Below are 13,341 nucleotides of genomic sequence, written 5' to 3'. Positions count from 1 at the left end.
GTTTTTCCAAATTGCTCTGCACTTACTGCTATTCTATATACATGTACTACTATACTTCTTCTAATGATAATGATAATGATAATATAATAATAATAATAACATTTATAGAGTGCACAATTCCATTTTGAAGACCTTTCAAGGTGCAAGGATACATATCTATAGAATGAAATAAAAACAGTACCAAACAAGTTTAACATGGAATTGCTCTATTTCTTTACAGGCTCCATATGGTTTAGGCGTTGTGATACAAGTATTTGCAACAACTGCAGGAGTGACTGGTGTCATTCTCACTATGGCATTTATACTTATGTTTTCTTCTTCAACTAAAATTATGAGGTAAAAATAACCAGAATCACTCATGGAACTGTGGAGGTATTTGGTTCATTAATAGGTTTCAGTTTCAGTTTATTTCACCAAGGGCAAAGTACACTACTGAAACAATTTAAAGGATTAGACTTATTTATTGACATTTTTTAAATAGCATTGAAACATTGTAAATCTGGTTCATTAAAATGTGTCAGTTTCAGTTTATTTCACCAAGGTCAAAATACATAATTACTCATTATAGATTAGACTTATTTACTGACATTTTTTAAATAGCATAAATATTGTAAATCGAGCATCATTTCATTCTGTAATGTTCAGACAACTGCGCACTTGCATTACTGTGCACTGAAGTCCCATGACACTGAAAAACACTTTGGTTAGCATCATGAGAACAAAGAAAGAAATAATGCAAATCAGGATTGTCATGTTTCTGATCCTTTAAATGTTTTGAGTTATACAGAATACCTTCTTCGCAACATTCGACCTAGGCCAGGCAAAGCCCAATAATGCTCAAGGGCTACTAGATTAAAGGGATGCCAACCAAATTTATATCACTTATACATAAATTCTAGACAGTTCATTGGTTGATTACCATTTACCATTTTTACCATCAGGCCTACTATAGCTTACTATGTAATAAGGCTTTATCACACAGTGCTGTCTCTATGACTCGGTGAAAGATGTACTGTTCCATTCCACTTTGTGATCATATTTTGACCATCACATATGGATAGTTAATATTTGTATAATGACGGAATAGGGATATGGGAATAGGTTTGATTTTAAAAGCAGAAGGAAACCCAAAGCACCTGTAGTAAAATGTGTGAGGACGAGCAGTGGTTAGAACAAGTGAGAAGAACAGACTGAATGATTTGAATTATCGTAGCATTATCAGATGTTACTGCATAGAGATTTGCTATGTTCACTAAAAATTAGTCTTTAATACCCAAAGTATTTTATTAAAGAAGGTCATGTGGTGTGGAGGTCAAAAAGAGCAAAGCTTAAATGATAGTCAGAAATTCAAAGAAAAATACTCCAAACGCTGCATGTGGATTGTATTACAACATTCCAATGGTACTGCAGACATATCGATTATTATTGTCTATATGTACCCATCATATATGCATAAAAATGCAAAACTGAAAAAGGTCATGTGCATGTAATATATATATCATTTTTAGAAGTGCATTGAAATTTCAGTTGCAAGTGGTCACTGAAGTGTGCAATTTCAACACAATGTCCTAACTGTAGCTGAACCATTGAGCTGTATACAGTGTTTGTGTTGTGCACATTTGAGTACCATAACTGTGTATACTGTAAACATAGCATTTTCAAAGGCATTTGAATGTAAATGTTAATCCTAAATTAAATATGCCTCATTAGAAACCTCAACCTCTGTTATATACCTCTCTATTAATTACTGATATCATTTACACTTTGTAGGGTAGGAGCTAAAGCATGTCCTTTCGAGCATTTCATTTTACAAACACCAGAAATTACATGTATTCTTAATTTTGCTAAATATTGTACAAGTCTGTGCAATTATTGTTTTTTCTTATTGCCTACTGTATAACTCTCAATAACAATGTATATTTCTATAAATATCTTTGTCATTTTCTCTTTTCATATCACCTTTTTTTATTTGACAGACATCACTATTTTGAGACATTTTGGGTGACCCATCATCTCTTCATTGTGTATTTTGCCATGCTGCTTGCACACGGCACTCAGTAAGTTCATTATTACTTTTGGTACCCGGTATTAAAATAACATGTAAAATATTATAAATAGTTGGTATTAAAATAACATGTAAAATATTATAAATAGTTGGTTTTATACGAGTTGCTTTCATGCATGCAACAATGTCAAGGTTGTGAGAATAAAAGACTTGTTATTTTTCAATTGTAGCACATACATATGATGCATCAGAGCTCAGGCAAAGGTTTCTGAGATATAAACATTTATAAATGTGTCTTAAATAGTAGTTCATTTCACTTCATTGTGACTTCAAAATTGAATTGATATTCAACTCATTTTCTTGATTGTATCATATTTTATGGGTAGTTAAAAATCATGATACCATAAAAAAAAACCCATGCAGTTATTCTCACACATGAATAACAAACCAAGTCAAACACTGTGGTATAAGCCAGTATATAATTGCTCAAGTTCATATTGAAATAATGTTGTTGAAATGAACACACCAGCTGTTGCATGGCATATTGTATGTTGTAATCCTGTAATATAATGTTTTAACTTCAGTGCTGTAATAAAGTCAATTTATTTGTATGATGGACTGATATTGAAAGAGTTTACACTTATTATGCCCAGAGGCAATTTATTTCTGAAATTTGTGGTTTGGTACATTTTTAATCATGGTACATGGCTGGCAGTTGGCTCTTAATAGTAAATTTTAATGTCTTTGAAACTTGGGTCACTGCACTGACCAACATAACAGACAATGTGTTTGGCAAACTTCATGAAATGTTTTACTTTATGCTACTAACATCGAGAAACATGGATCAGATTAGATTAATTCATACCTAAATAAGTAATAATAGTAGGTATTGCTAAATAGTAGAGCTCAACTAATAACAACAACTTTAGTGCTAGTTTATTGCCAGTTAGAACTAACTAAAGCATTAGGATTTAGCTCTAGATGTTTCATTTGGCTAAACAGGATAATATTTTTTAGTCCCAAAAATTGGTTTTTGATTTTCTGGAATGGGAAGTAATAAATGTTCAGTTCCATCAATACAATTTCTAATGTACATGATTTGCTTTGACTGTATCTGTTGTAGGGGCATAGTAAGACACCAGATCAACATTGATCAACATGATCCATATGTATGTGGGCAAGAGGAAAACCTGGATAGCTGGGGAAAAACAGGCTCTGACTGTCCTTTTCCACTCTTTGGTCCAGGGGAAGCAGCTGTAAGTGTGTCAATTTGTTAGCATATCTATGTTTGACAAAGTTAACAAGATCTGTGAAGGCATATTAATAACAAAAACCTATTGCTAATAAGAATTAGAAAATAACGAGAAGTAAAACATAAAGACCTATAATTTTTTTTTGTGTTTTGGGAAAAAAATCCGTATCTTCAATACGAAAGGTCAAAATTTTCAATTGATCGTTGGCTTTTCATCCCACCTACGTACACTTAAAGTATAAATCATCAGATTTATAAAGTTTACTTCGAGTACTGTTAAATATCAAAAATATCAATTTTTAATCATTTGCCATAAAATGTTTATTACATTGCAAATTTCAAAAAATCTAAATTATTTGATATCAGAAGGACATTCTTCGTATCCAGAATGCAATTCAATATGTCTGATGTGCTCTAATGTCCCACAATAAATACTGTCCAAACGTTCATACCCCATCCCTTAACCAATTTGCATCTAAAAAATAAAATATGGTGTACATTTTTTTCAGAGTTGGAAGTGGTGCGTTTTCCCCTTGGTGATCTACTTCTTAGAACGATGTATCAGGTTTTACAGGACTAGCCATACTGTTACCATTACAAAGGTATGTGATTTGCTAAGTTTATCCTGAAATGCACATCTTTGGACAAAAGGTTGAATATTTTCAACTGATTTCGGCATTCAACCAAACCAGCACCCTTTCCTGTATTGGTAGCTACTGTGCGGTGGACTTTCTAACACACACTTGTTTAAGCCTCTCCTTCACTGCTATATTGCTATAAAGTTGGGTTAACAATGGCAGTGATATTTTGTTCTAAACTTCCTCTTTCTATTATCCAGAATACCAATTTGTTTCTAACCACTTCCTTGATTTATTCCAGTTGATATCTATGCATCCCCTATGGAAGACACAACCTTAATCTCCCATTTATATCTTAAATGGAATCGCCTATTCAGGTAACCCTATTTGAAATTCACACTCCCTGTGTGGGAGATTAAGGTCATGTCTTCCATAGAGGGTGTGTGGATATTAAATGGAATAGCCCCTTAGCTGCACAGATCTAGGATTTATAAGTACTAGCGGTCACCCGTCTTTCGCGGTCAGGGTCTTTCGTGGTTGGTAAATTTTGTATATTTTGTGTACATGTAAATGTTTTATTTAATGTGATTAATGGTATGAGAGGAGATTATCATTTAGAACTTAGAAGTATAATATTTAGTATCTTTTCCATATAAATCAATGGCTTGAAATTGCAATTAGATCATGATGGAAGCAAGTCTTCTTGCCACCATATCATATCCACCGTGAGAAGTCTGGCCCCTGTGGGATGCTGGCCGCTCTGATATTTAAGATTTTTATGCATTTGTTTCTACAGTGCTTTTTAGCCCATTTTGGACAAATTTGTTGTACCTTTTAGCTCATTTTTTATCATTTTCATCCAAGTTTGTCCCCCACCTTGAAATGTACCTTGCTGCCCCCGTCTCCTGCAAAAGTCCTGGCTACATCACTGAGCAGATGAACACAATTTTATTCACGTCCCTCTTGGCCCCCTGTGGCCGGTGACATCCCGCTATCTCTAAGGTCCGCTATCTCTAAGGTTCGCTATCACTAACGTGTAAAGTCTATGGAGATCAGAATCCCGCTATCTCTAATAGCGAAAAGGGTTCGCTATACCTAAAAAGGTCCGCTACTTCTGAGGTTCGATATCACTAATTTAGAATAAGGTTCGCTAGTTCTAAGGTTCGATATCACTAATTATAAATAAGGTTCGCTATCACTAATTTAAAATAAGGTTCGCTATCACTAATTTTGAATAAGGTCCGCTATCACTAATTTATTGAAGGTTCGCTATCTCTAAGGTTCGTTATCACTAATTCCAATAAGGTCCGCTATACCTAAGGTTCGCTATCACTAATTTTGTTTCAGGTTCGCTATCCCTAATTAATTAAGGTTCAGCTATCTCTAAGGTTCAAGTTATCACTAATTTCGATTAAGGTTAAGCTATACCTAAGGTTCAAGTATCACTAATCTTAAATAAGGTCCACTATCTCTAATTTTAAATAAGGTCCGCTATCTCTAATTTCAAATAAGGTCCGCTATCTCTAATTTTAAATAAGGACCGCTATAGCGAACCTTATTTGAAATTAGAGATAGCGAACCTTATTTAAAATTAGAGATAGCGAACCTTATTTAAAATTAGAGATAGCGAACCTTATTTAAAATTAGAGATAGCGAACCTTATTTGAAATTAGTAATAGCGAACCTTAGAGATAGCGAACCTTAGAGATAGCGAACCTTAGAGATAGCGGACGTTATTTAAAATTAGAGATAGCGAACCTTAGGGATACCGGGATTGTTAAAATTAGAGATAGCGGACCTTATTTTAAATTAGTGATAGCGAACCTTAGAGATAGCGAACCTTCAATAAATTAGTGATAGCGGACCTTATTTAAAATTAGAGATAGCGAACCTTATTTAAAATTAGTGATATCGAACCTTAGAAATACCGAACCTTTTTCAAAATTAGTGATATCGAACCTTAGGTATAACGAACCTTTTTCGTAATTAGTGATAACGAACCTTAGAGATAGCGAACCTTAGAGATAGCGAACCGTAACCCTGTGGCCTGCTGGCTGATCTGATATTTTAGATTTCTATGCATTTGTTGTACTTTTTATTTGTTAGCCCATTTTGGATAAATTTGTCGTACTCTTTAGCCCATTTGTGACAATCCCCATGAAATTTGCCCCCCCTCTCTCTCTCTCTGAAAAGTCCTGGCTACACCACTGTGCAGCTGAAACAATTTTATTCACATTTCCTTACACTCTATTTCATATAAAGTTATGATCATACATTATGCTGATAACATGGCACTACCACAAAGCAGAGTAGGCCTATTCATGGTGTGGTTTGGCAACCCTGATTAATTTGTCCTTCAAAAGTTTCACTTACAAACTAATTCAATAAACAAACACTCTATTGTTGACTATAGGTTCTCCATAAAAACACAGAATACATGCTAATGTTGATAAATTAGTTGAATAAACAATAGATGTTAATTGAGTTTCTACTGTGTCATGTAATAGTTGAGACTACAGGCATACTTCTACTGTGTCATGTAATAGTTGAGACTACAGGCATAATATCCTCACACCGATGACAGGATAGAAGGCCTAATTCAGGCTATGTCAACATTAGTGTATTGTGTTGGCGTGAAAAGTTTTAGCATGCAGTGCGCTGCCAGTGCCTTTGAAACTAATTAACATAATTTGACACCCTTAACGTAAACAAAAACAAAATTGGACGTTTTATTGGGGTGCGGACAACTTTACTCTCATAGCGCAAAAATCCGTTTTCGAAATAATGTAAAACGTAGAAGTTTTTAGCCTTACCAATTCGAAAAACTCAGTAATTTATTATAGATAATATAAATCACTAAATTTATTGGTGGTAATTGAAATCTATTAATTTACAACTTTACACATTAAATACTAAACACTCCTTGGCACTACATGCTTACACACCCAGAATGCTAATCAGGTGGAGTATGGTAGTATAATGTGATTAGCCATCACACAGTATTTGCACAAGTTGATTTAATAATGTTTCCTGATAGATGTTGCTCTACATGTTTTCTAGTATTGCTTACCATTTTAATATTGTCTTAATCCTAACAGCCTGAGGGTAGTTTGATTTGGGTGCCCTATGTGTTCCTTGCCCTGCTGAAGGAGGGGAACCCAGGCTGTAATGTTTCGTAGTATTCAGTAGGGTTAGGGTTAATATTACAAAGTGATTTTAAGAATGACACTCAGTGATGCCAACGCCGCGCCTTAGGCGCACAATTGGGCTACTTGGCGATCACTTGCCGCTACTCAAAAAAGCATGCCGTTACTTGTCTAAAATTGGGCTACTTTTGCCAGTCTCAGGCCGCGGCACTAATTTGATGTATTTTCCTTTCAATTTAGCCGATTTGTAAAGGTTTTGAGTCTTTGAAGCTCCAAATTGAAATTACAATGGGTTTTGTGACCATTTATTGATCGGTCATTAACTTCCCAGGAAGTACCGGAAGTTTCAAAGTCAAGTGCTTTTCCGCCCAATTGGGTGTTTTGTGTTCTAAATTCGGGTAAATCCGCCCAAATATCCGGTATCGGGCGCTTTTTTGGAAGCTTAAAAAATTGGGCTACTTGAGAATCCTTTACCGCGGCCTGGCGAGTCAATGCACCGCGCCTTGACGCTGAAAAGTTTTGGCAATACTGATGACACTGTCCAATTTCCAGAAGTACAATGGCCAATTTGACAGTCAGTAACAGAACTACTTGTTTTATCTACTGCAGAACATGTAAACATAAAGGCAAGGAATTATGTAATGAGAAAAATAAATATCTTGCAAACTAATTATCAATTTTTTTATGTGTAGGTGGTATCTCATCCATCCAATGTAGTAGAACTACAGATGAAACGAGATGGTTTCCATATGCAACCAGGACAATATGTCTTCCTGTTATGCCCAAAGATATCAAGATTGGAGTGGCATCCATTTACTCTAACATCAGTAAGTATGTACATGTGCAAATAGAGTAGAGAAATGTTATTTGAGTATGACCTCATTTGGGGTATAGGACATGCCACAGCTCATGGAACATGAACAAGCTAAATGTCTGTATTTGTGGGATATCAAGTTAAATATTCTCAGGTATTATTCTTATTTAATTTAACAGGTGGCAATATGCTGAGAACTTCATCAAAATTTAATTTACAGCTCCTGATGTATGACTATTTTCATATCTCAGAAAATATTGAGGTTCAAAATATATATTTGATCCTTCCTCAGAATGGATTGAATCCATATTAAGATAACAGTTCGTATGTTGAATTGCATGTTTGTCACTTACAGGCACCAGATGAAGATCATTTTAGTGTTCATATCAGAACAGTTGGGGATTGGACAAATGCATTAGTAAAAGCTGTAGGAGCTGACAAAGATGAAACTATGTCACCTGCAAAGTTACCAAGGTAATCAATCAGTTCAATCAATCAATCAACCAATCAAGTAAGTTAATAAGCAATCAAGTTAGTAAGCATGCTAGCAAGTGGTTGCGAACAGATTATCTGGAGATCCGTATGGGGTACAGTAACGTAACTTGGTGGGGAGTAGCAGGGCCAGAAGTTCTCGACATTAAGCATTTAGTTAATCTAGGTGTGTTTTTTTAAGAAAGTGAGACATCAATGTCAATGGTTGATTTCCAAACTATGTATAAATCTGATAAATCAGTGCTGATTGTTAACCAAATTCTTTCTATATTACATTATATTTCAGAATATCTGTGGATGGCCCATTTGGGACAGCAAGTATTGATATATTTAAATATGAAGTTGGAGTATGTATAGGTGCTGGAATAGGAGTTACTCCCTTTGCATCAATATTGAAATCAATATGGTAAGTGGTCATGACACACAATGCAACATAGTGGTGTTGTGATTCAAATGTTAGTTGTAGCCTTTAGATCTTGCACTACCAAATACCATTCCTATAGAGATGTATACTAAATGAGTCCTTTAAAAATGCAATTTCACAGGAGTGACTTCTAAGGGACAGCTATGATGGTTGAAATCATCCCTTGCCAGATCTCTTTGACTAGGAAACACAGTAACTTGACCATCATTATATTTAATGACTAGCTCTCAGTGTCCATGATATCTGGTAATTACATAATCTCCATTCAAAGTCATGCTAGAGTTTCTTGAAAAATAACAGAAGAAAAAGGTGCTTAAAATCATTAAGAATTACTTGATCTCTCACATCTGTGGTAGACTTGCAAGATTTAACAGTACTTACTAATCATGATCAATCAACATTTTTTTTGCCCAAATCATGCAAACTTCTGCTCATTTTAATATTAGTGTATAACATTTTCCCCATGAATTGAAACAGGTGGTAATATTAATAGCACTCAACCATGTTTCTATTTGGTGGGGTGAGATCTTCACGCTTGCACTGCCAGCATTGATGTGTTGCACTTTGTAACTTCTAATAGTTTCTACTCTAACTGTGGAAACTCAAAAAAGATGTGTTAAGGGCTGGGGTATGAACGTTTGGACAGTATTTATTTTGGGACATTAGAGCACATCAGACATATCGAATTGCATTCTGAATACGAAGAATGTCATTCTGATATCAAATAATTTAGATTTTTGAAATTCGCAATTTAATACACATTTTATGGCAAATCATTAAAATTGATATTTTTGATATTTAACAGTACTAGAAGTAAACTTTATAAATCTGATGATTAATACTTTAAGTGTATGTAGGTGTGATGAAAAGCCGACGATCAATTGAAAATTTTGACCTTTTCAGATTGAAGATATGGATTTTTTCCCAAAACACCAAAAAAAAAATTAGGTCTTTTTGGGAAAAAATCCATATCTTCAATATGAAAGGTCAAAATTTTCAATTGACCGTCGGCTTTTCCTCTCTGCTACATACACTTTAAGAATATATCATTAGATTTATATAATTTACTTCGAGGACTGTTATATATCAAAAATTTGAAAAATATCAAATGTTTATAATTTGTCATAAAATTTGTATTATATTGTGATTTTCAAAAATGAAAATTATTTGATATCAGAAAGACATGCTTCAGTATTCAGAATGCAATTCGATAGGTCTGAGGTGCTCTCATGTCCCACAAAAATACTGTCGAAACGCAATAAACGCTCATTTTAGATCCCTTAATATCTTTGTGAGCAGTAAATATTTTGCATTACTATTACCCACAGGTATAAGGTGCAGCGACAAGACCAAGATTTAAAGCTACAGAAGGTGTATTTCTTCTGGGTTTGTTCAGACTTTGGTGCTTTTGAATGGTTTCAAGAGATGTTAGCTCAAGTAGAGAATGATCTGACAGCTATAGGGAAAGCAGATTTTCTCGAATATCATATATATTTGTCTCGAGGATGGGATCCGGATCAGGTAAGTAAACATTAAAATAATAGAATGGCTAGATATGTATCACACTTCTTTACTCAGTTGCTAACAAAGAAATTGGGAAAAGTGGTGGGACTCCATGTAGCCTCATTTGTAATGCTATGTAATTTTTACTGTGTGGATTAGCACATGTGGACTACAAAATAATGTACAGTGTTATGGGGACCCGATTAGCATGCACCGCTGGTATTCTTCAATTAAGACTTAACTCAAATAATAATGTTCTTACATGTTGGCATAAACATAACAAAATGTTATAAGCTCTTGGTACTTAACATGCATTTTGGCATAATCAAATTATGTGCAGGTCATAAGCAAGCTTGTGTTAGTTCTCAAAGGTAGTTGGGTATAATTATGGCAAACCAATATGAAGATATGCTTTTTGCCTGTCAATGAGTAATGTGCAGGTATGGTGGAGTCTGTCTGTTCTTTGACATAATTCAATGGATGACTGAACTGTGCACTAGACTGTTGATTCTGTATTACATGTTGTAGAGACATGCAAACTTATATAATATAAAGATTTATTCACAATGCAAGATATTAGAGCTTTTAATTATGCCCAAATTCATAACCACTTGATCAATGCAGCTACAGTGGAAATTCCAATTGAATGAAAACAGCCTGACATACCGTGACAATTTTTTGCGTACACTGCACGCTGCGTGATGTTTGCCCGTGTGTGCGACTGTGCGTGGGTAACACGAAAGTGAATCCAACCATGCCAACGCACTCGTCATTGGTTAGTATTGTATTCCAAGTTGTAGTTTGCAATATGCAAAATACGATCGCGGTTGGATCGAATACAGCTGTTGAAAGCTGCGTTCATTCAATTGGAATTCCCACTGTAATTATGTATTTGTGATCAGAAGTTGCTTAAACTAATGGAAGTTGACTATCACATGTGCGGGTTTCATAATAATAATTTATAATATAATTTATTTCTTATATAGCGCAGTACAATATAATATCTCAAAGCGCTTTACAATAAACATGATAATAACACATTATACAAATTTAAACATGGAAAGCAAATATATAAATTACACTGGTTAAATGCAGCCATTGTACAGTCAAAATTATTTAGAACTGTTGGAAATCATTGTGAATATGGCCTAGGTGTAATTATAAAGTGGAAGAACTATAATGGATTAAAACTTCTGATTTATTTGCACAACTTGCAAAGCAGCTGCCTTTTTTATGTGATTCAAATTTCTTTCATTCGTCTGCTCATAAATACCATATTTGGTACATTTTCAATACAGGCCAAAAATATTTACCTAGCAGAAGAGCAAGAGATAGATGCAGTAACAGGATTGAGACAGAAAACTAACTATGGCCGACCAATATGGCATTCCAACTTCAAACAGATAGCAGACGACAATAAAGGGTAAGAAAATTAGTTATAAACATGAACTGTAGTTGACAGCTGTCAGTGAGATGTATGGTAATCCACATCACACATCATCCAAGTGTTTTTTAGCAGTTTTGTATATGTCCATTTGTAAAATCGCAGGACTGGTTATGACAAGGGGAGCATGATGTAGTAAAAAGCAATTATATTTTGTTGCACAAAGTAATATATTAAGGTGGAACTGGTGGGTGGAGGATTGTATCCATCATGCATCCCAAAGATAGATGCAATTGGATATTAGTTGATCATTCATTCCTATGTGTGGTTATCTAAATTCAATTCTGAGACTAACTGCTTCTTCAAAATTGTAAACCATGTTTTGACATCATAAGTAAAGGAAAGTTTATCATTTTATCCCCATATAAAAAAGGGTTACTTTTCATTGTAACTATATACAATAACCAGTCTTAACCGCTTACAGAAAATATATTGATTCTGCTTCTAGTGTAACTAATGTTTCTGAAACTTTGTGGAAATGTCGTTTGGTGTACTGAAAGTGGAATTTTTGACATTTCATTAAAAAATAATAGAGGGTGTGATATTGGTTAATCTAATATTACAAACTTATTATTTTAAATGTCTTCAATATTGATTTTTCTCAGTCAACATATAGGTGTGTTTTTCTGTGGCCCCAAACCACTCTCCAAGGTCCTTCACAAATGCTGCAATAACTACACTAGCCGAGAAGCAGGTGGAACAATCTTCTTTTACAACAAGGAAAACTTCTGAGATGCTGTGAAGAATGGGAGATGAGGGGTTGTATCAACTAAGTCATGGCCATCAGTGGAGGAATCAGCATGACTGCGTATTTGTTGCTGGAACCACAGGTTTGATAGTTTAAGTATGAATTCACATCATATTGAATGTGGATCTTAGCCCAACGTATTACACCAACTTGATGCCAGTCAAAGTGAATAATGATAATTTCATATTCTATCTGTGATTTTTATGAATGAAATTCATTTAATGTGACATTACGTAATATTTGCTCAGGAATAATGATTTTTTTTCTTCAGTACTATAATCACCAAAATGTAAAACTTTGAAAATGAAGTTTGATATTCACCTGGCATTTAGAGATTATCATGATTATGCATGATTGTGGTGTGGATTTAATTGGTACAAGAATAGTGAGTGAGATTATCAATATTGATCTGAAATATGCAGCAACTCAAAAATGGAATTATGAAATTGCTAATTTTTGAAGATAAATATGAAATTGCAATTGAAAATAGTTTTACCAGTAAATGAACTACAATATGAAAGTCTGAAGTTGTAGTTCATAAAAAAAAAATGACAACGGTAACAAAGGAATGTGATACATAACGTTCATTGAAAACAAAAATATGAATGGCTTTCAAATTACTTCTCGCATGGCTGATAGGTCAAGGATGCTTCATTAATATTCATTCTCTTGGTCGGACAGACGTCACAAAGGGGAAATAGCCTTGTAAAACCAGCGTGTGCATGTGCAGTTCCCCTTTCTCGAGCTGGTTGCTATGCGTGCGCTTGTGCAAAAGGACGAAGGGGACAATTTTCCCGGATGTCCGACCGAGTGAATGGACACATCTGCAGCATGTGATAACATTGCATCATATTCCTTTCATTTGAAAAAAAAAAAGATTTGTAGTCTTTGAGCACTATCACAGTGAAATGTGTTTTTTAGGAGAAAATGAAGCT

General features: G+C 34.5%; 1 protein-coding gene and 1 long non-coding RNA gene across 2 annotated transcripts; both read left to right on the top strand.

Annotated features, from left to right (window-relative positions):
* Positions 1-225: 225 nt before the first annotated feature.
* On the top strand, positions 226-3,245 carry LOC140166918 (uncharacterized). Its single transcript, XR_011860907.1, has 3 exons — positions 226-336; positions 1,977-2,057; positions 3,129-3,245. It is a non-coding gene; the product is annotated as an uncharacterized lncRNA (long non-coding RNA).
* Positions 3,246-3,772: 527 nt separating this feature from the next.
* Positions 3,773-13,064, top strand: LOC140166909 (NADPH oxidase 3-like). The gene is made up of 7 exons (XM_072190397.1): positions 3,773-3,859; positions 7,674-7,808; positions 8,151-8,269; positions 8,574-8,693; positions 10,040-10,232; positions 11,513-11,637; positions 12,264-13,064. Exons 2-7 carry the CDS (start codon positions 7,710-7,712, stop codon positions 12,388-12,390), a joined length of 783 nt encoding a protein of 260 aa, XP_072046498.1. The 5' UTR covers positions 3,773-3,859; positions 7,674-7,709; the 3' UTR covers positions 12,391-13,064.
* Positions 13,065-13,341: the final 277 nt, after the last annotated feature.

This window comes from Amphiura filiformis, chromosome 1 (genome assembly GCF_039555335.1).
Source record: "Amphiura filiformis chromosome 1, Afil_fr2py, whole genome shotgun sequence".
Taxonomy (NCBI): domain Eukaryota; kingdom Metazoa; phylum Echinodermata; class Ophiuroidea; order Amphilepidida; family Amphiuridae; genus Amphiura; species Amphiura filiformis.
The sequence above is the reverse complement of the archived record's forward strand: the minus strand, read 5'-3'. Positions and strand labels throughout refer to the sequence as shown.